The sequence below is a fragment of the Gouania willdenowi genome, chromosome 22 (genome assembly GCF_900634775.1).
Source record: "Gouania willdenowi chromosome 22, fGouWil2.1, whole genome shotgun sequence".
NCBI classification, from domain to species: domain Eukaryota; kingdom Metazoa; phylum Chordata; class Actinopteri; order Blenniiformes; family Gobiesocidae; genus Gouania; species Gouania willdenowi.
The window spans coordinates 32,422,048-32,446,195 of NC_041065.1; the positions used below are offsets into that span (position 1 = coordinate 32,422,048).

Here is a 24,148-nt window from a genome sequence, read left to right on the forward strand (position 1 = left end):
GTTTCTTTGTGATGATTGTTTGATGTTGTGTTTATAGTTTTTGAGGTTTGTGTTTGTAGAATTTTACAGTTTGTATAGGGACTATGTTATGAAGCTAGATTTCCTCTTATCGCGCTAACTTCCAGGATTTAATCAGTGTGTGTTATACTACGAAGCTCGCTAACGTCTTACAGAACTAAATCACCATGGTAACTTAGGCTGAACGACTAGCCTGGTCGGGAGCAGGTTTTGCTCTTGATAAGATCTGAGCGAGTGCTAAAGCCCCGCCTCCTGACCAATCCGTTCTGAAGTCATATATGAATTAATTATTCATACGCTATAGTGAGGCTGACCGTATCAGCAGGAACATACTACAGACTGTGAAACAATGTGCTCTCATCCCAGTGTGTGTGTGATAAATAGGTCTAATTTAATAGAAAAACATGTGTGAAACAGAGCGCTGTACGTTTATCATCCAATGGATTAATATCATAAATAATCTCACGCTTTTAAGCATTAACAGTGTCAGCAGCTTCCTGTCTGGGTTTTTTCATTTCTGACTTTTCTGTAACAACAGGGTTGTCTTTGGTCTGAATGATGGATTTTAATTATTCATAATTTTATACTTTAGCAACACATAACCTGGTCGGTACCAAGTTATGAAGTGGATCAGATCTGAGCGAGTATAAAAGCTCCGCCTCCTGGTGCACAGCACTAACAGTGTTGCTCTTCATTGTCATCATGAATTTATATTTATATATATTTAAGATCATAAGCTGTTCCTCCTGTAAAGACGCTTCTCAATTGATTGGTCAGACGCTGCAAGCTCCACCCCTTTTATGTGAGCACGCACGTAGCCAGGCTGAAAACATTTGGCTTAAATTAGCGTGTTGTGATCAAGATTCATAGGACAGCTTCTCTCTGACAGTGAATGTTTGGTTAGTTGAATCGCGCGACAAATCCGCTCATTTTTAAAATATTTATGACATTTGTGAATCTTTCTAACAATCTTCTGTTTATTCACGTCATACTTTAATTTTTAAACAAACATCTTCAACATTAAAAATAAGCCTTTTTTGATTTTGTAATAAATAATTTTACATTACAAAATAAGACAATTTAAAAACTTTGTTTTGAAATATTCTGTTTATTTTTTTCTATTCACACAATCTAATTTTATTTATTTGCATTATTTAAAAACTTTTAAAATAAAAATAAAACAATTGAAAATAAATAGAATAATTAAATTGTTTCTTCAAGATTCTTTCTTTACGTTTATAACAGTGAACACTGGGGTTTATTTTGAAACTATATGTTTTCAAAAGGAAAAAAAACAGAGTTTTAAATTGTTCTTAGTTTGTAATGAAAATTAATTTAAAACAAAAATGTGTTTTTCTTCTGTTTATCATGTAATACGTTATTTGTGTTTAGTTTCCTCTCAGAGTTCACTGACTCTCTCACTGAGCGTCTCCAGCTCGTCGCTCAGCTCCTTGTAGCGCTCCGGACCGTTAGCGTTAGCATTAGCGCTAGCGTTAGCCAGGTTAGCGGGAAAGTCCAGGCCGCTGAGCAGCGCGTGGTGACGCCATCGCAGGTCGTCGCTCTCGTGTGTGATGTAACGTTCGTTCATACGAGATTCCAGATTCCTCAGATCAACCCACATCTGGTAATCCTGCAGAGAGCAGCAAACACAGAATTAACTTAACTTAAACTTGATCCACACTCAGATTATTTTGTCTCATCTGAGCTAATCTTATCTAAACCTTATCCTTGGCTTATCTGAACTCAAATCTCAACTTAGATTGTCTCAACTTTTCCTAACTTTTTAAACTTTAAATCTAATCTCAAATAGTTTTATCCTAAACATTGAAACTCAACTAATATAATCTCAACTTGTCAAACCTCAATTTATCTTAACTTTTTTATCTTTTCTCAAATTGTTTTATCTACAATTATATCCAAAATGACATCTTATCTCAACATATATAAACTTATGTTAACTTTACATCTCAACACATCTTCACTTAACTTACCTAAACTTTTTTTTCTAATCATATCTCAACTTCTCCATCTTATCTCAGCTTTCCTTTCTTATCTCAACTTAGGCTATCTCAACTCATCTTAACTTATATTATCATGACTTGTCTAATCTCCACTTATCTTAACTTTTTGTCAAACATCTTTATCTCAAACTGTTTTATCTTATACTTATAACAAAATCTGACTCATCCTATCTCAACTTGTCTTATCTCAACATATCTAAATGTATGTTAACTTCTCAACTTACATATTTTATCATCACTTACCTTATCTAAACTTAGTCTAACTTTTATCAAACTTAACTTTCCTTATCTTATTTCATACTTCCTCATCATATCTAATCCTGCTTTATATTTAGTTTTCTCTTTTAGTTTAATTATTAGTTAATATCTAGTGTTTAATTATTAGTTAATATCTAGTGTTTAATTATTAGTTAATATCTAGTGTTTATTTATTTGTTAATATCTAGTGTTATTTATTAGTTAATATCTAATGTTTATTTATTAGTTATTATCTAGTGTTTAATTATTAGTTAATATCTAGTGTTTAATTATTAGTTAATATCTAGTGTTTAATTATTAGTCAATATCTAGTGTTTAATTATTAGTTAATATCTAGTGTTTATTTATTAGTTAATATCTAGTGTTTAATTATTAGTTAATATCTAGTGTTTAATTATTAGTTAATATCTAGTGTTTAATTATTAGTTAATATCTAGTGTTTATTTATTAGTTAATATCTAGTGTTTATTTATTAGTTAATATCTAGTGTTTATTTATTAGTTAATATCTAGTGTTTAATTATTAGTTAATATCTAGTGTTTAATTATTAGTTAATATCTAGTGTTTATTTATTAGTTAATATCTAGTGTTTAATTATTAGTTAATATCTAGTGTTTATTTATTAGTTAATATCTAGTGTTTAATTATTAGTTAATATCTAGTGTTTATTTATTAGTTAATATCTAGTGTTTAATTATTAGTTATTATCTAGTGTTTAATTATTAGTTAATATCTAGTGTTTAATTATTAGTTAATATCTAATGTTTATTTATTAGTTAATATCTAGTGTTTATTTATTAGTTAATATCTAGTGTTTATTTATTAGTTAATATCTAGTGTTTAATTATTAGTTAATATCTAGTGTTTAATTATTAGTTAATATCTAGTGTTTATTTATTAGTTAATATCTAGTGTTTATTTATTAGTTAATATCTAGTGTTTATTTATTAGTTAATATCTAGTGTTTAATTATTAGTTAATATCTAGTGTTTAATTATTAGTTAATATCTAGTGTTTATTTATTAGTTAATATCTAGTGTTTAATTATTAGTTAATATCTAGTGTTTAATTATTAGTTAATATCTAGTGTTTAATTATTAGTTAATATCTAGTGTTTATTTATTAGTTAATATCTAGTGTTTATTTATTAGTTATTATCTAGTGTTTATTTATTAGTTAATATCTAGTGTTTAATTATTAGTTAATATCTAGTGTTTAATTATTAGTTAATATCTAGTGTTTATTTATTAGTTAATATCTAGTGTTTAATTATTAGTTAATATCTAGTGTTTAATTATTAGTTAGTATCTAGTGTTTATTCATTAGTTAATATCTAGTGTTTAATTATTAGTTAATATCTAGTGTTTATTTATTAGTTAATATCTAGTGTTTAATTATTAGTTAATATCTAGTGTTTATTTATTAGTTAATATCTAGTGTTTAATTATTAGTTATTATCTAGTGTTTAATTATTAGTTAATATCTAGTGTTTAATTATTAGTTAATATCTAATGTTTATTTATTAGTTAATATCTAGTGTTTATTTATTAGTTAATATCTAGTGTTTATTTATTAGTTAATATCTAGTGTTTAATTATTAGTTAATATCTAGTGTTTAATTATTAGTTAATATCTAGTGTTTATTTATTAGTTAATATCTAGTGTTTATTTATTAGTTAATATCTAGTGTTTATTTATTAGTTAATATCTAGTGTTTAATTATTAGTTAATATCTAGTGTTTAATTATTAGTTAATATCTAGTGTTTATTTATTAGTTAATATCTAGTGTTTAATTATTAGTTAATATCTAGTGTTTAATTATTAGTTAATATCTAGTGTTTAATTATTAGTTAATATCTAGTGTTTATTTATTAGTTAATATCTAGTGTTTATTTATTAGTTATTATCTAGTGTTTATTTATTAGTTAATATCTAGTGTTTAATTATTAGTTAATATCTAGTGTTTAATTATTAGTTAATATCTAGTGTTTATTTATTAGTTAATATCTAGTGTTTAATTATTAGTTAATATCTAGTGTTTAATTATTAGTTAGTATCTAGTGTTTATTCATTAGTTAATATCTAGTGTTTATTTATTAGTTAATATCTAGTGTTTATTTATTAGTTAATATCTAGTATTTAATTATTAGTTATTATCTAGTGTTTATTTATTAGTTAATATCTAGTGTTTATTTATTAGTTAATATCTAGTGTTTATTTATTAGTTAATATCTAGTGTTTAATTATTAGTTATTATCTAGTGTTTATTTATTAGTTAATATCTAGTGTTTATTTATTAGTTAATATCTAGTGTTTAATTATTAGTTAATATCTAGTGTTTATTTATTAGTTAATATCTAGTGTTTATTTATTAGTTATTATCTAGTGTTTAGCTGCGTGTTGTGCGTGACCTCTGACCTGTAACCAGGGGTGACTGAGCGTCTTGTCCACACTGAATCTCTTCCTCATCTTGACCTGCAGCAGGTTATTGATCAGGTCGATGGCTGCGAGGAGGAGGAGGAGGAGGAGGAGGAGGAGGGGGTGTAGAGGGAGGGGAGGACACACCCTGCTGTGAGGGCTAGCGCGCTAATGAGCTACGCTAACTTCCTGCCAACATTTATTCAGGGGTCAGCGCACGGGACAGGTTTACAAGGGCCTCCATCACAGGGTATTACACACACCAACGCACACACACACACACACGCACACACACACACACACACACAGGCGTCACATGACCCTCTAATCCAGCGATGGAAACATTCACTCTCACGTCTAAAACTAAAGTGAACGTTACGACTTATTCACACGTTCTCCAACATCACACAACAGGAGATCAACGTCTGAGGAACAGTTTGCATGTTCTCCACAAGTTCTGTTTTCTTTCCTCATGTTGAGTATTTTTCTTGTGTGTTATTGCATTGTGGTCATTTTAGGGTTTTTTGTTTCCTTTTGTTACCTTTTAATCTATTTTTGTTATTAATTTGTGCATTTGCTCCAATTTTAGTGTAGCACATAGCCACCAGACCACATTTGGGCTAGCTTAGCACGTAGCCACAAGTCCCACATATTTTATTAGCTTAGCATATAGCCACCAGTTGCACACGTTTGGTTAGCTTAGCATATAGCCACCAGTCGCACATGTTTGGTTAGCTTAGGATGTAGCCACCAGTCGCATATGTTTGATTACCTTAGCACGTAGCCACCAAACCACATGTTTGGGCTAGCTTAGCATGTAGCCACCAGTCGTACATGTTTGATTAGCTTAACATGTAGTGATCAGTCCCACATGTTTGGTTAGCTTAGCATATAGCCACCAGTTGCACATGTTTGGTTAGCTTAGCAAGTAGCCACGTGTCGTACATGTTTGGCTAGCTTAGCACGTAGCGACTAGTCCCACATGGTTGGTTAGCTTAGCATGTAGCCACCAGTCGTACATGTTTGATTAGCTTAACATGTAGTGATCAGTCCCACATGTTTGGTTAGCTTAGCATATAGCCACCAGTTGCACATGTTTGGTTAGCTTAGCAAGTAGCCACCTGTCGTACATGTTTGGCTAGCTTAGCACGTAGCAACTAGTCCCACATGGTTGGTTAGCTTAGCATGTAGCAGCGGTGGATAAGTTTTAGGTGTCTTGTCCAGCTAATTATTTATCCTAAATCTCTACAAACTACTTCATTTGTACCTTTTATAAATCCTCTGATGTGTTCATGAAACCTTTTTTTGTGTTGTTTTGTGTGTTTTTTTGACTGACCTTCCTGAGAGACTTTTTTCCAGGGGTGAGGAGGGTACATGAAGGCAGCGTTTTGGATCTGATCGTTGATATCTTCGTCTTCATTGAAGGGAAACGTTCCACTGAGACTGGAACACAAACATGAAACACAGACAAATAGACTATAGATATATACACACATTTATACTTCATACACACACAAATACACTAAATACAGTATAAACACACACAACCGTTATTTCCCACCTGACGTAGACGATGACTCCCACCGACCACATGTCCAAGGAGCGGTTGTAGCCTTTGTTCCTCAGCACCTCTGGGGCCAGGTATGCTGGGGTCCCCACCACTGACCGACGGAAAGACTTCTCACCTATGATCCTAGCGAAGCCGAAGTCACACAATTTCACCTGCAGGGGGAGAAAGAGGAGGAGGAGGAGGAAGAGGAAGAGGAGGAGGAGGAAGAGGAAGAGGAAGAGGAGGAGGAGGAGGAGGAGGAGGAGGAGGAGGAGGTCATACCTGAGGGAATGAGTCAGCAGACGCCAGCAGGACGTTTTCTGGCTTCAGGTCACAGTGAACGATGTTTTTAAAGTGGAGGTGACGTAAAGCCACCAGGATCTGGGACAGAGATGTTAAATCAGGGGTCAGAGATTACAGGAAGGTTTTAGAGTCAGTGAACACCTCACCTACGTTCTGTCCTACAGTCAGTGAATGCCTCACCTACAGTCAGTCCTACAGTCAGTGAACACCTCACTTACGGTCAGTCCTACAGTCAGTGAACGCCTCACCAACAGTCAGTCCTACAGTCAGTGAACGCCTCACTTACGGTCAGTCCTACGGTCAGTGAACGCCTCACTTACGGTCAGTCCTACGGTCAATGAACGCCTCACTTACGGTCAGTCCTACAGTCAGTGAACACCTCACCTACAGTCAGTCCTACGGTCAGTGAATGCCTCACCTGTGTAACGAGGAACTTGGTGATCCTCTCAGGCAGTCGTCCTTTCTCACTTGATAAAATCATCTCCAACATGTCTCCATGGAGCTTCTCCATTACCACAAACACTCGCTCTGGGGTCTCAAACATGCAGTCAAGGTTCACCACGCCAGGGTGGTGCAGGCTCTACACACGCACGCACGCACGCACGCACGCACGCACACACGCACACACGCACACACACACACACACACACAGATATAACTGGTCAAATAATGAAGGATCGAGAGTCAGGACTCATTGATTCACAAACTCACCACAAACACATTGAGTGATTTCACGAGTGAAATAAATCGATAGCAATGTCAACTACACAAAACTTGATGTGTGTGTGTGTGTGTGTACCTGAAGGATTGCCACCTCGTTGCGTAACTGACTCTCCTGTTTAGTTGGAAATCGAAGTTTGTCGATGATCTTAATGGCAACGTCACGGCCTGACTTCCTGTGTTTACCTGCACAAACACACACAAAATACATTAAACACACACACAATGAAATGTTCAACACATACACACACATGCAAGTACAAAACAAACACACCTGTAAAAGTCATGCTGTAATGACTAATGTCTGTGTCGATGTGTGTGTGTGTGAGTGTGTGTGTGTGTGTGTGTGTGTGTGTGTGTGTGTGTTACCTCCGTAAACAATCCCAAACTGTCCTGAACCGAGAACTTCGTCGGGGAAAATCTGATACACTGAGTTAATGTCCTGCAAAAAACACAAGCTGTAAGTGAACGCATCACAGCCGATGGTGCGTTCACTGACCTTTAAATATCAACTATGAATGATGAATAAAAAGAAAGAAGATAATTCTCTTGCAAAAAATAATTAGAGGAAAAGTTTTTACTAAACTTTTCAACTAACATCAAACTAAACAGAGTTTATGCTTTATTATTTACTTTCTTTAATTCATCAATATCGATGTTTTATCAGACAATCAGAAGTAAAAAAAAAAAGATCTGTTTCTGTCCTTTGTTACAGACGTATAAAGAATGTGGAGGAACTCCATACAGAGATCTTTCCACGTGTTTGGTTAGCTTAGCATGTAGCCACCAGTCCCACATGTTTGTTAGCATGTAGCCACCAGTCCCACATGTTTGGTTAGCTATGCACATAGCATCCAGTCCAGAGGTTTGGATAGCTTAGCACGTAACCACAAGTCTCACGTGTTTGGTTGGCTTAGCACGTAGCGACCAGGTTAGCTTAGCATGTAGCGACCAGGCCCACATGTTTGGTTAGCTAAGCATGTGGTGACCTGTCCCACATGTTTGGTTAGCTAAGCATGTGGTGACCTGTCCCACATGTTTGGTTAGCTTAGCACGTAGCCACATGTCCCACATGTTTGATTAACTTAGCATGTAGCGACCAAACCCACATGTTTGGTTAGCTTATCAGGTAGCCACCAGGCCCACATGTTTGGTTAGCTAAGCATGTAACGACCTGTCCCACATGTTTGGTTACCTTAGCATGTAGCGACCAAACCCACATGTTTGGTTAGCTTATCAGGTAGCCACCAGTCTCACATGTTTGGTTATCTTAGCATGTAGCGATTCGCCCCACATGTTTGATTAGCTTAGCATGTAGCGACCCATCCCACATGCATGTTTGGTTAGCTTAGCATGTAGCGACCAGGCCCACATGTTTGGTGAGCTTATCGGGTAGCCACCAGGCTCACATGTTTGGTTATCTTAGCATGTAGCGATTCGCCCCACATGTTTGGTTATCTTAGCATGTAGCGACCCATCCCACATGTTTGGTTAGCTTAGCGTGTAGCGACCAGACCCACATGTTTGGTTAGCTTAGCATGTAGCGATTCGTCCAACATGTTTGGTTAGCTTAGCATGTAGCAACCAGGCCCACATGTTTGGTTAGCTAAGCATGTAGCGACCTGTCCCACATGTTTGGTTACCTTAGCATGTAGTGACCAAACCCACATGTTTGGTTAGCTTATCAGGTAGCCACCAGTCTCACATGTTTGGTTATCTTAGCATGTAGCGATTCGCCCCACATGTTTGATTAGCTTAGCATGTAGCGACCCGTCCCACATGTTTGGTTAGCTTAGCATGTAGCGACCCGTCCCACATGTTTGGTTAGCTTAGCATGTAGCGACCAGGCCCACATGTTTGGTGAGCTTATCAGGTAGCCACCAGGCTCACATGTTTGGTTATCTTAGCATGTAGCGACCCGTCCCACATGTTTGGTCAGCTTAGCATGTAGCGACCAGGCCCACATGTTTGGTTAGCTTAGCATGTAGCCACCAGTCTCACATGTTTGGTTATCCTAACATGTTGGGGCGCTGGCTGAGCATGATCAAAGGGTTAAGAGGCGGGGCTACATTATCAGATCCTCTGAATGGCTCAGACAGTCTTCGGTCAGAAAGTAAAAGTGTATGTTTTTAATCCTTTGATGTTTGTGTAGAATCATCAAAGTGTTGCAGGTTGGAGTTTGGTGGGTTTTCTCATGCGTGAACCTCCATTGACGCGTTGCTAATGCTAACGCTAACTCTACCACCAGGACATCTAGTCTGAGGTGAACCCAGATTACTGTGATTACTCACTCAGCCTGACCGTCTCCATGGTAACGGCAGTAATTATCTGGCGAGCTCTGGGAAGAGGGCGGTTCCATTTGTGATATATATTTGTGTGTTTGTGTGAGTGTGTGACATTATGCTGTCAGCTGACATGTGATCACACACAGCCCAGGAGGAAAATATTGGTCTGCTTTGGTGTCAAAGCTGCGGTGCATTGATAGAAAGCAGGCCACGCCCCCAAGAGGCCTGCCGCGGCGTTCCTTCATTAGTGATGATTTCACCAACATGTCTGACTTTGGAGAGGATTTCAAAGATCTATAAATATAGAATAAACAATTCCAAACTGATTCTACAACAGCTCGATTTAGTCAGGAACAGATCTATTATTTAGACGTCTACAATTATACAATTCCACAATTTCATTTAGCAGATGCTCTTGTCCAAAGTGACATCTATAACAAAGGACATGACCAGATCTATTCTGTATAAATCTTTCTGCTAATACATGAACACAGACAATAAATTAAAGTAAATTAAGTAAAAAATGTATTTTTTAAATAACATCTTAATAGTAGTTCCACTTGTTCATGTTTCCTTAGATAAAATAAGTAAATATCTAAATAAAAAGTGTGTAAAGTGTGTTTTTGTGCGTTTCTCACCACGTTCTCTTGAATCTGGCAGTTAGACACAGAAATACTGATGGAAACTTCTTCTGTGGAGAAACAAACGATAAAAGGTGTCGAGTATTTATTCTGGTCAGTGTTAGTCATGAGCTGTTTGACGTCAGTTTGGCCTGAAAATATCTCTGACAACTTTGATGTGGGCGGAGGAGAAAACGAAGGAACAGAACTGAGTGCTCACCTGGACTGTTTCAGATGTTTGATTTGATCCTAGTCAGAGGATGTTCAGACTCTACCTGAGCTCATGGTTCCAGTTCTAGTTTATTCAGGTCTGTTCTTTGGTTCTTTGTGTCTGTGCCTCAGTTTGGTTCGTTTCCTTCTCTAAGTATCTAGGTTCTCTGTTTGTTCTCCTCAACACCAGAACCCCCACATGCTTCACTTTGATTCAGTTCTTGTATTTGATTTAGTTCCTGAGGCACATTTTCACTGCAGCAACTTTCCCAAGAAACAAAAAACTTAACCCAGAACTAAGAACTTAACCCAGAACTACAACCTTTAGCCAGAACCAAAAGTGTATCCGAGAAAGAAGAACTCTACCAAGAATGAATAATTTCACCCATACTAGGAACTTGTTCCAGAACCAAGAACTTAAACCAGCAAATTACAGTTTAACCCAGAACAAAGAACTTAACGCAGAACCAAGAACTTGACCCAGACCCTAGAAATGAATCCAGAACTACGCATTTTGCCCAAAATTAAGAACTTTCACCAGAACTAAGAACTCTACCCAGAACTAAAAACTTAATCCAGAACCAAGAACGTTGTCCAAAACTAAGTAAAGACTGAAAGAAACACGACCCGTGAACAAGGAGCAGGAATTAGTTTTTTCAGCCTCAAAGGAACGCCTGGGCTTCTCTGCTAAGGATTCTGTTCCTTGAACAGGACCAGATTAGAGGAGACGGAGGAACGGGAAGTGGAGAAAAGACTGTGTTTATGACCTTATTTTTCAACTCCTCCTTAAAGGGCCATGAACCTATTATTGTGAACTGTACTCTTCTACTCACTGTGTCCGCTACGGTGTGAGCTGTGAATCACTCCTGTGGACACGGCCGGCATCAGAGCGTGTTGGATGGCCATCTCCCACATCCGAGCGACATCCTGCCCCACGCCGCTCACCTGGGACACGCAGGAGCACAAGGCTGAGAGGAGAACAGGTAAACCCCCTCAAACCATTACACATCTGTCTTAAGAAACAATAGAGGGGTATTCCATAAAGGAGGTTTAACAAACTCTGAGTCTATACATAAAATCTGGGTCAACACACCCAGCGATGGGAAACTCTGGGTATCTGATTCCATTACAGCTGGTATGAAGTGGGTTAATCAACCCTGAGTATGTAAACCTTGGGTTACTTATGTGCACGCGCCCGATAAAAAGCCATCATCAATGGATCAGATATTACTCAAGCTGCCATGGCAACCACCCAGAAGAGAGTGATTTATTCACCCTGATGGTGAAATAAGCCGGTGTTTGAGGAATATGAGCCTGTTCTAAAGGTGCGTTCACACTGAACACACCTTCAGTGACTATAGTGGCTTAAATCACCCGTGATCAGTCGTGCTTTTTGGTCGCTTCATCCCTTTATCGCTAGTGACGTGACGAGCGGTGAATAATATGAAGAAAATGTGTCTGAGGAGACGTGTCAGCAGCATAGGATGTCTGCATAGAGAGTCCTCCTGTTACACTGGATATAAAGACAGTGACTGCTGCTTCATATCACATCATTTTTATTGATTTTTAATGTAATATTGTCACCAGAATCATCTCAACGTCCAAAAAATGTCAGAAAAAAATACTAATAATAATAATAATAAAATAGGACGCGAACCCACGACCTATCGCTTCCAAGAGCAGCATCATAATTCACTGCGCCATCATAAGTTTAAAGTTGCGTGATCTACAGATCAAACTGTATTACAGTATAAAACAACAATTGAGCCTCAAAAGTGGATTCATTTCAATTGTTATCTCCTTTATATTATCCACAGGTTTGTATTCAGTGAACTTTACAACAGACGTCAGTAGATGTTTTAATGCAGATCAACCTCAGTGACTTTCACTTAATGATCTGCATCCACAACGTTATAAAGAAAACTACTGTTAGCAAATAAAAACGTAAAGCAACACAACATTCGTAATAATGTGAGCACGTCTGTGGTGTGTGATGTTACTAATGTGTTTCAGAGAAGAGTACAGTCAAGTGTTCAGAAACGGTGTTCAGGTGGGCGGAGCCAGGGAGAAACCCAGGGTTTCTTTGATAAAACCTGCCAGCGACCTGACGGGTATTTCATCAAAGTGTTCTCAGTAGAACCAGGCTTTTTAAATACCGTATTAAATTGGTATTTTAAAAAAAAAGTATGACAGAAGTTGTTTTGACTTATTTTTCCTTCTATAGATCTATATTGAGTGTTTTAAAGCATCACTAAATGACTTCTTTCAAAATGATGACGTGGTTTCATGAGAGTGAGACAGCGGATTAAGCTAAGCCTGCTGCTTAAACCTGGTCGGGAGCAGGTTTGACCCATGGACTGTGTTACCGCTGTTCCAGTTAGAACCCAGCTTAACGGAACCAGACTCTCAGGTTAAACCTGGATTTAACCCTGAGCTGGGTTTGATCAAATACCCCCCAGGTTTAGTTCACGGAATGAGATACTCAGAGTTTCCCTCATTTGAGCCTGAACATACTCAGAGTTTGACCATAACCCGCTTTATGGAATAAACCTCTGGTAGAGTTCTGTCAAAATAAAAGAGTTTAAAACAATAGATGAAGTTTATAAGGATTTGAGTTTTTAAGATAATACTAAATATACACAAACTAAAAATACACAAAATAATAACAAAAATACACAAACTAAAAATATACAAAATAATGACAAAAATAACCAAAATAATAATGACAAAAATACATAAAATAATAATAAAATGCACAAAATAAGATGACACATACACTAACAAAAATACACAAAATAATAACAAAAATACACAATGAAATTAAAATCAACACAAAGTTGATGTGATGAGCCTAGATTGGATTCAACTAACCAAACATTCCTGTCAGACTGGAGATGTCTTACAAACATTATCACCTATGATCACAACCCGCTATAATTTAAGCCAAGTGTTTACAGCATCGCTACGTGCGCGTGCACATGAAAGGGGTGGAGATTGCAGTGTCTGACCAATCAATGGAGAGAACTGGCAGAATGAGCATCTTTACAATGAATGGAGGAACAGTTTATGATCTTAAACAAATATAATTAATATAAAGTATAAAATGCAATGAATGATTTCACCTGTCTATGCACACAGATCGACACACATGCTTCATCAGCTGACTGTAAATCACTCCATTAGATATAAATCTATATCTTTCCTAAAGGATGTCATCAGTAAATGAAATGATTCATTGATCATAAATAATCTTATTTACTAAACACAGCTGTCAGATCTGCACCAACCAGGATCTTCTAACAATGGGCAGGTTGTTTTCTAAATGATCTGATTGGTCAGGAGGCGGGGTTTTAGGACTCGCTAACATCCAAGCCAAAGAACAACCAGAGGTTTATTCCATAAAACAGGTTATGTTCAAACTCTGAGTATTTTCAGGTTTAAATGAGGGAAACTCTGAGTATCTCATTCCTAAACGTGAGGTATGTTCTTCTCTGAGTATGTTACCATGGCAACATTGTCCGTGAACTAAACCTGGTCGCTGGCAGGTTTTATCAAAGAAACTCTGGGTTTCTACCTGGCTCCACCCACCTGAACACCATTTCTGAACACTTTAATAAACCTTAACACTTTTCTCTGAAACACATTAGTAACATCACACACCACAGACGTGTTCACATCATTACTAATGTTGTGTTGCTTTACTTTTGTTTGTTTTTTTTGTGCAAACAGTAGTTTTCTTTATAACATTGTAGATGTAGATCATTAAGTGAAACACACTGAGAGGTTGATCTGCATTAAAACATCTACTGACGTCTGTAGTAAAGTTCACTGAATACAAACCTGTGGATAATATAAAGGAGGAGATGATCATTTAAATGAATCCACTTTTAAGGCTCAATTGTTGTTTTATATTGTTATACAGTTAAATCTGTAGATCATACATCTTTGAAGTTATGATGGTGCAGTGAATTGTGACGCTGCTCTTGAAAGCGATAGGTCGCGGGTTCGCGTCCCGCTTGAGTGTTTTTAAAGGACGTTGAGATGACTCTGGTGACAATATTACATAAAAAATCAATATAATTGATTCGCTATCAAGCAGCAGTCACTGTCTTAATATCCAGTGTAACAGGAGGACTCTCTATGCAGACATCTTATGCTGCTGACACGTCTCCTCAGACACATTTTATTCATATTATTCACCGCTCGTCACGTCACTGAAGCAATAAAGTGATGAAGTGACCAAAAATTGTGACTAATTACATGTGATTTAAACCACTATAGTCACTGAAGACTGAATGCACCTTTAGAACAGGCTCATATTCCTCAAACACCGGCTTATTTCACCCATTAGGGTGAATAAATCACTCTCTTCCGTTTGGTTGTCATGGCAGCTCGAGTAACCCAAGGTTTACATACTCAGGGTTGATTAACCCACTTCGTACCAGCTGTAATGGAATCAGATACCCAGAGTTTCCCATCGCTGGGTATGTTGACCCAGATTTTATGGATAGACTCAGAGTTTGTTAAACCTCCTTTATGGAACACCCCTCTGATCATGACCAGGTTAGCCATTCAGCATTAGTTGCCATAGTGATTAAGCTCCAGCGAGATTTGTAGTCCAGCATACTCTGATTAAATCCTGAATTAGCGTGACAAGAGCTAATCTAGATTCGTAGCTTACCCCCAAAATTATAACAAATAACAATCTCAAAAATACACAAAATAACAAAATACATAAAATACAAAATAAAATTAAAATAACATAAAATAACTGAAATGCACAATATAACAATAATACACAACAAACAAATACACAATACAATAAGGAAAATATGCAAAATCATAATAAAAAAACTATAAAAATCCAAAAAAACAAACAAGCAAAACTAAACTAAAAGTGAGTCCAAAATTTTTTCACTTTCTATATTTCATCTTGTGGACAGAATGACATAATTGTGTATTTTCCTTTAATGGAGCTGATTAAACTAATGTGCTTGTTTCTGTTAGTTGTGTCTCTACATACTATTATGTCCAGTATAATGACTCTACTGAGGACCTCACCAGGATGCTGCTGCTGCTGCTGCTGGACTCGTTCCTCAGCAGGTTCTCCCCCACGTAATAAACCAGGGACGTGGTGGCGATCTCAAAGCAGTGAGGATTGGCCCCATCAGGGAGGAACGAGAACGTCTGGTTTGGTTCCAGAGACAAGATCTCGGACAGAGGAATCTCCTGCAATCATCATCATCATCATCATCATCAGAGCAGACAGTAGGGGTAAGGGGGAGTTATCGTTACCTTATAGTATTTACTGCCCGTGTCGTTCTGGAACAACGTGATGCATTTACTGTCCAACCTCCAGTAATGACGTTTCCTCTGAGGGTCAAAGGTCAAACATGAAGTAAACGCTGAGAAAAGTAAGGGCTCACAGACAGTTTTGATCTTTGTTTATGATTAGATGCTGAGAAAAGTAAGGGTTGATTGATGTTTGACATTGGAGGTGACTGACCAATCATAGGCTGTCTAACAGTCACATGGTGTCAAACTCTTTCATCTTTTTATTTGAACATATGATAAACATGTTGTTCCAGTGGTTCAATGAGAAATCCTGCTCCAGGTCTAAGTGATGACCTGATGGTGTTAAAGCTGTGGTTGGTGGTTACCAGTGAGTCTTTACTGGTGTAGTGAACCATCCACCCCTCCTTCATCACGCTGCTACTCTTCCTCTTCGTGTGCTTCACTGATTGGACGATGCGCATCAGAGGGATGTTGTTACTGGTGGTTGGGCTGAAGGGGGCGGAGCAAACTCAGCTCAGACGGGTGCGTTTGTTTCTCCAGTGGGTGGTGGGCGTAGGCGTACCTGATGGTGCGGGTGGAATCGTCCATGTCCTGGTCCTCGCCCTGAACGCCTCCGTCCACTGTCAGGAGGTCGTCCAGGTCGTCACCGCCACGATCCAAGTCCTGGTCGTCAAGGCAACACTCCACCATCACACCCTCAGACTCCGCCCCCGGACTCAGCAGCTCTACAAAACACAACAAAGACCAGCACGTCACAACCACAACTACACATTCAAATGACTTCAACACAACCAACAACACAAGACAGACAACCCAACAACAACAACGACAAAACAAAACAAAAAACCAACACACTACACAACAAAGACAAACGCATCACAACCACAACTACACATTCACTATTCTTCAACACAACTCACAACATGACAAACAACCAACTCACAACACAACACAGCACAACAACAACAAAAACAACACAACACACAACAAATACACACAACATGACACAAAAAACAAACTCACAACACGGCAAACATGTCACACAACACGTAACACACAAAATGATAAACATCACAACACATAACATGATACACACAATATGACAAAAAAATCCAACACACAACACAGAACAAAACATAACATGACACAAAACACAACACACAAAACGACTCCAAAAACACACAAAAAGTCACACATCAAAAACACACAACAAACGACAACACAAACACACACAGAATGAAACACTGTGTTCGTATTTACCTCCATTTCTGGAAACTTCTCCAAGACAGTTGTTTGGAACTTTGGGGGCGCAGCGTTTGTGACAGTTAAAGCTGCAGTCTGTAGAGACACACACACACACGCACATACACCCACACACATGCAGACAAACACACACGCAGACGCAAACACGCACACAGACACACACACACACAGGAGTGCAAATATTACAGATTATTAGTCGATCTTTATTAAAAACAAACCCAATAAACCATGAATCTAGGAAAAGTTTTATCAATTTTTAGATTCTTTTTAGATTGTTTTTTCTATTTCTATTTATGTATAGCTTCTATTATTGTATTGTTTATTTCATTTATTGAGCTGTAATGTCAGTAAATTCCCCACTGCAGGATAAACAAAGAATCTCTACTCAAATGTATTCACTGATAAAATGAAAATACTGCGATACAGTGTGATATAAAAAGTTAGAACTAACCTTAAAAAAACAACTTCATTACACCCCTTCAAAATAAAAGCTATGTGACACAAAACACGCTCTTTAAACAGAAAAAGAATACAAAAAACAAAGATGAAAATACTGCAACACAGTGTGATGTAAAAGTTATCACAACCTTAAAATAAAATCACTTCATCACACCCCTTCAAAATAAAAGACATATCTTTGCACTGAAAAATGTTCACAACTGTCAATAAAAAAGAAGAAATAAAATAATTAAATGTAATATTTAAATAATAATGAACTGTAGTAAAATAAATAGAAAGAAAAACAAATCCCGAAAAAACAAGCTGTGACTAGATATGAATACTAGTTAGGAGTACTAGATATGAGTACTAGTTAAGAGCACTAGATATGAGTACTAGTTAGGTGTACTAGATATGAGTACTAGTTAAGTGTACTAGATATGAGTACTAGTTAGGAGTACTAGATATGAGTACTAGTTAGGAGTACTAGATATGAGTACTAGTTAGGTGTACTAGATATGAGTACTAGTTAAGAGTACTAGATATGAGTACTAGTTAGGTGTACTAGATATGAATACTAGTTAAGAGTACTAGATATGAGTACTAGTTAAGAGTACTAGATATGAGTACTAGTTAGGTGTACTAGATATGAATACTAGTTAAGAGTACTAGATATGAGTACTAGGTAGGTGTACGAGATATGAGTAATAGTTAGGTGTACTAGATATGAGTAATAGTTAGGTGTACGAGATATGAGTAATAGTTAGGTGTACTAGATACGAGTGCTAGTTAAGAGCACTAGATATGAGTACTAGTTAGGTGTACTAGATATGAGTACTAGTTAGGTGTACTAGATATGAGTACTAGTTAAGAGTACTAGATATGAGTACTAGTTAGGTGTACTAAATATGAATACTAGTTAGGTGTACTAGATATGAGTACTAGTTAGGAGTACTAGTTAGGTGTACTAGATATGAATACTAGTTAGGAGTACTAGATATGAGTACTAGTTAGGAGCACTAGATATGAGTACTAGTTAGGAGTACTAGATATGAGTACTAGTTAGGTGTACTAGATATGAGTACTAGTTAGGTGTACTAGATATGAGTACTAGCTAGGAGTACTAGATATGAGTACTAGTTAGGAGCACTAGATATGAGTACTAGATATGAATACCAGTTAGGAGCACTAGATACGAGTACTAGTTAGGTGTACTAGATATGAATACTCATTAGGTGTACTAGATATGAATACTAGTTAGGAGCACTAGATATGAGTACTAGTTAGGTGTACTAGATATGAATACTAGTTAGGAGTACTAGATATGAGTACTAGTTAGGAGCACTAGATATGAGTACTAGTTAGGAGTACTAGATATGAGTACTAGTTAGGTGTACTAGATATGAGTACTAGTTAGGAGTACTAGATATGAGTACTAGTTAGGTGTACTAGATATGAGTACTAGCTAGGAGTACTAGATATGAGTACTAGTTAGGAGCACTAGATATGAGTACTAGATATGAATACCAGTTAGGAGCACTAGATACGAGTACTAGTTAGGTGTACTAGATATGAATACTCATTAGGTGTACTAGATATGAATACTAGTTAGGAGCACTAGATATGAGTACTAGTTAGGTGTACTAGATATGAATACTAGTTAGGAGTACTAGATATGAGTACTAGTTAGGAGCACTAGATATGAGTACTAGTTAGGAGTACTAGATATGAGTACTAGTTAGGTGTACTAGATATGAGTACTAGTTAGGTGTACTAGATATGAGTACTAGTTAGGAGTACTAGATATGAGTACTAGTTAGGTGTACTAGATATGAGTACTAGTTAGGTGTATGAGATATGAGTACTAGTTAGGAGTACTAGATATGAGTACTAGTTAGGTGTACTAGATATGAGTACTAGTTAGGTGTACTAGATATGAGTACTAGTTAGGAGTACTAGATATGAGTACTAGTTAGGTGTATGAGATATGAGTACTAGTTAGGAGTACTAGATATGAGTACTAGTTAGGTGTACTAGATATGAGTACTAGGTATGAGTACTAGTTAGGTGTACTAGATATGAGTACTAGTTAGGAGTACTAGATATGAGTACTAGTTAGGTGTACTAGATATGAGTACTAGTTAGGAGTACTAACCTTTGCACTGCAGGCCCTGTCTGAACAGTCCTTTGAGCAGTTTCTTGCAGTGCTGGCAGACGGTGGGTCGTGTGTACGAGTGGATCAAGAAGCTGTGTGGAACTTTGACTTTAGACAGAAGGATCTTATCCAGCTCGATGGGACGACCGATGTACGACTGGGAACTGGAACGCCGCTCTCTGCCTGGGAAATACTCCACCTGGTTCTTCTGCTGCAGGAAGGAGGAACAGAGAAGACATGAACCTGATTCCTCAACTGTGGAGGTTCTACAGCAGACTGGGACTCACCTCCATACTGGGACTGACTGGAGACTGGAAGAGAAGAAACATCACACTTCATTATCTCAAGAAAAACCAACACAAACGCATGTAAACACACTGTGTGCGCATGAATAGATGTATTTAAAGTATAGCAGTTCTGGTTCTGACCAGCAGGGCGTCGTCCGTGCAGTGGGGGGGCGACGGCTCAGCAGAGAGGGGGCGCCCCATGTTGATTATTCCACTGCTCAGCGACACGTTGGAGCCTCTTCGACGCCGCACGCCGCTGCAGTTGTTGGGAATCTTAAAGGCACAGCGCTTGTGGTAGTTCAGGCCACACCCTGCAGCCAATCACAGTGAAGGACATCAGCGACATGTGACGTTGTATCTGTGACACAAACTAATAATCCTCCACCAACACAGATCAAAACATTATTATTAATAATAATAATAATAATAATAATAATAATAATAATAATAATACATTTTATTTGTAGAGCACTTTAGATTCAAAAATCTCAAAGTGCTACAGAGTTTAAAAGAATAAAAGAATTGTAACCCCACCCCCCAAACAAAAAAAAAAAAAAATCCAACACGTTTCATTTTTTTAAAAAAAGGGTTTTGTTTAAAAGCAGCTGTGTCTGTTAAAGATCTTTTTTTTTTAACTCAAGGAATAAAAAAAACCTATTTTGATATAATTTATATTATTTTTACATTTACATTTATATTTTATTATTTATACAATAATAGAATTTTATAGTAATATTTTCAATATTTATAAATGAAATTTCTTCTTTGTTCTTTATTTCTTACTTATTATTTATAAATATAATTTTTTTTTTTTACTAAAACAATAAAAAATTCATATATTCATTTTATTTACTTTACTTTATAGTGCCTCTTGTTTTGCCTGTATTCAATAATGATGTTGATGTATTAATTATTATTTAATGCATTACAAACAAGGGGTAGAAAATGTGTATTTTAAGTAAAAATAAGAATTTGAATAAAAGCAACAAGAAACAAATAAAAAAAAATAATTAAATGCATCGTTTGAAAAAATAATAATTTAAATTAATATTTAAAAAAAAGACTACATTTGTAAAACAATTTAAATACATTTGAAAAATATCAAAAATGAAAGACATTTTGAAAAAAATCAAAAATGAAAGACATTTTGAAAAAAATCAAAAATGAAAGACATTTTGAAAAAAAACAGATATTGAAAAAAAATAAACAAATCCAAATTTGAGGGAAAAAAAAGTAAAACTGAAACACAATTTGCGAGAAAGAAAATTAAGTGGTCAAAAACAAAAATAAATACATGGAAAACAATAAAAAATGGCAGGAAATGAACCTTGGGACAGATCCTGGTCTTAGATCCAGAAGGGTATTTGATCAAACCCAGCTCAGGGTGAAGTCCAGTTTTAACCTGAGAGTCCGGCTCCGTTAAGCCTGGTTCTAACTGGAACGGCGGTTTCATCAACGAGAAAACTACTTGGTTACCATAGTAACACAGTCCGTGGGTCAAAGCTGCAGCCGCACCCTCATGAAACGACGTCATCATTTTTAAAGAAGTCGTTTAGTCATGCTTTAAAACTCAAAGATTTACTAAAGGAAGGAGTCAGAAAGACTTTTTTTTTAATACCGCTTTAATATGGTATTTTAAAAGGAAATTAAACAGAATATTATGGTAAATGTTTTAATATGATTTTAAATCCATACAAATGACGATAGGATCATTGTTACATGTTTAATGTGTAGCATATTATTAATGAGATGTCTCTATGTGTTTAAACCATCAGTAATAATATATAAAGATACGTGCGTATCCATCGCCTCCGTTTCCCGCACGGTATAAATGTGTCCATTCATTGATCAGAGATTAATATGAGAAAGCTGTGGATATACAGAGAGGGAGGGGCTTCAGGGACAGTCACAGGGTAGAGCACTAAGGCTAAATAAGGTTCACAATGACAAAGATACACTATCACTTTTTGGGATGTGCGTGCACAGCTCACCTGCACCTGCAGCGTCTACAGTGTTGGATGTGACATCCAACAGCATCCAACAGCACTGCTGCTGCTCCCGCTGTTCAGATAGTGCTGAGTTCATCAAACTATTCATCAAACGCTCACAAGTCTCATTAATGACATATTATTTAATTGTGAGTTACATCATCTCTTATTAAACGCTGACAGGTGTTAAAACACCAATCAAATGCACACGATCAGTGTGTGATCACGTGATCAGTGTGTGATCACGTGATCAGTTAATTTCTGTGATAAATTGGCTAAATAACACCTTCTTTAACCCTTTACTACTTTTAAAATGTTCAAACCACAGTCGGTCCTTTTTTTAATTTTTTTTTAACATGTCCGTCATTTATTTTCACTGCTCAGTAACAGATGATGTCACGTCCTGTTGGTCTCAGCACTGGTTCCTATTGGCTCATTCATCGTAAAAGCTGCAGCGCATGCGCCGTCACTCTCTAATCATTAAATCTGTGATCCATCTTGTGGGTCTTATGAGGACGTTCACTTAAGCTAAACACTGTCAGCTGATTGGCTCAGCTGGAGAGATTGAAGCTGAGAAGAGTTTGATGAAATGGTGAAAGCCAGCGTGGTCACGGACGGCTTAGCTGAACCAGGTTTAAACCATAAGCATGGTTCTACTGAGAACACTTTGATGAAATACCCCCGGTCATAGATCCTGGTCTGATCCAGACTCACCTTCACACTTGAGGCCCTGACGGACCAGACCCCACAGCATCTCTCCACAGTGATCACAGAACGTTGGAGCTCGGTACGAGTGAACGAACAGGCAGTGAGGACGGATCTGGAAGTCCTCCACCGTGGCTGAGGCTGCAGCAGAAGAACAGAGAGGAGTCACCAACTAGTCCTTGAGCACTATTTCTTATGACACTGTTCACATAAACTAAATCAATAATCATTTAACGTGGGTCGCAGGCTTGTTTTCAGTGGGCCACAGTCATTAGTAGAACATATCTTCCTTTGTTGCAGTTTTTTAGTGCTTGTGCGTACAAAATTATGCAATCTGTTTTAAATAAAATGAGATCGTCGTGTAATTATTAATAAAAGTCTGTGTTGAGGCTTTCAAAATGAGATGAGAAAACAATACGATTACTTGATGATAGAACGAGATGACAACATTATGAGGAGATGATACGATGAGATGATAAAATAACGAGATGACAAAATAACAAGGAAAAATATTGAAATGACGAAATAACGACATGACAAAATATTGAAATGATGAAAAAAACGAGATGATTAAAGTATGAGATGACAACACACTGAGGTGAGTTTAGATGAGATTATCATACAATGATTTCAGACACAAGACGAGACAACATGAGATAAAACTTGTTAAATCGATAGCTTCAAAAGGAGGAAATCCTAAACGTACTTTTCAGAATAAAAGAAAGGTCAGTTACTCTCATGTGATTGGTCGACTCATGCAGAGCAACAAAATCAGCTGTGATTCACGGTGTTTTCTGAGCTTTGTTCGTGCACAACATTCCCAATCTGTTCATGAAGAGTTTCAAACATGAGGCGTCTTGTCTGCGGCGGTCCGTAGAGGAAGTGTGAGATGAGGACGGTAGCAACGCAGCAGGATGAGACGGGTGTTAGGATGGATTTGGGAAATGTTGGGGAAGCAGGAGAAGCTCTGAGGGCCACAGATGGACACACACCCACACGCACACACACACACACACACACGGGCTGTGAGCCCAGGTCCTCCAGTAGAATACGGCTCTGATTAGACATTCGGGAGCAGGAAATTACCTCCATTTACTCAAATTATTGTTTATGGCTTTTGTTTAGAGGACGACGTACGCTCAGGAGCTGATGAGCTCACAAACTGTTATTATATGCTCCAGAAAAGGACTGTGTGTGTGTGTGTGTGTGTGTGTGTGAGTGTGTGTGTGGAGAAGCTGTAACCGATGTTTAAGCTCATGTTTGTCGATAAACTGTGTTTTTGAAAAACAACCTGAGCACACGTGTACAACGGAAACCTTAAAGTTTGGACACACGACGGTTACTAAGGCAGAACACGACATGAAACGAGATGAAGTAAGACATGATACGATGAGATGAGAAAAAAGAAGATAAGATGAAAAAAGATCTTAAATGATGCAAGGCAGGACACAACATGTTACGATAAGATATGATGAGATAAGAAATAAGGAAATAAGATGATATCAAATGGATCAGATAAGTTGAAATAAAATCTTGAACATGAGACGAGACAAAACATGATACGATGAGAAAAAGAAGATAAGATTAGATTAAATGAAATGGGAAATAAGGAGA

At 37.1% G+C, this 24,148-nt stretch overlaps 1 protein-coding gene across 8 annotated transcripts in view; it reads right to left on the reverse strand.

The window, feature by feature from the left end:
* Positions 1-479: 479 nt before the first annotated feature.
* prkd1 (protein kinase D1) overlaps positions 480-24,148 on the reverse strand; it is an 82,281-nt gene continuing 58,612 nt past the window's right edge. For 5 of the 8 annotated variants that reach the window (XM_028437199.1, XM_028437198.1, XM_028437203.1 and 2 more), the window contains 19 exons: positions 22,544-22,675; positions 19,983-20,152; positions 19,842-19,865; positions 19,555-19,765; positions 16,959-17,036; positions 16,261-16,423; positions 16,064-16,187; positions 15,699-15,776; positions 15,465-15,632; positions 11,237-11,348; positions 10,212-10,264; positions 7,658-7,730; positions 7,368-7,474; positions 6,987-7,148; positions 6,548-6,646; positions 6,278-6,438; positions 6,053-6,159; positions 4,717-4,802; positions 1,418-1,648 (listed from right to left, as the gene is read on the reverse strand). In XM_028437199.1, coding sequence (XP_028293000.1) covers positions 1,418-1,648; positions 4,717-4,802; positions 6,053-6,159; positions 6,278-6,438; positions 6,548-6,646; positions 6,987-7,148; positions 7,368-7,474; positions 7,658-7,730; positions 10,212-10,264; positions 11,237-11,348; positions 15,465-15,632; positions 15,699-15,776; positions 16,064-16,187; positions 16,261-16,423; positions 16,959-17,036; positions 19,555-19,765; positions 19,842-19,865; positions 19,983-20,152; positions 22,544-22,675 — 2,339 coding nt within the window. Of the gene's footprint in view, positions 1,649-4,716; positions 4,803-6,052; positions 6,160-6,277; positions 6,439-6,547; positions 6,647-6,986; positions 7,149-7,367; positions 7,475-7,657; positions 7,731-10,211; positions 10,265-11,236; positions 11,349-15,464; positions 15,633-15,698; positions 15,777-16,063; positions 16,188-16,260; positions 16,424-16,958; positions 17,037-19,554; positions 19,766-19,841; positions 19,866-19,982; positions 20,153-22,543; positions 22,676-23,240; positions 23,321-24,148 lie in introns of those variants that run through there. The other 3 variants (XM_028437204.1, XM_028437205.1, XM_028437201.1) reach the window with 3 other exon arrangements.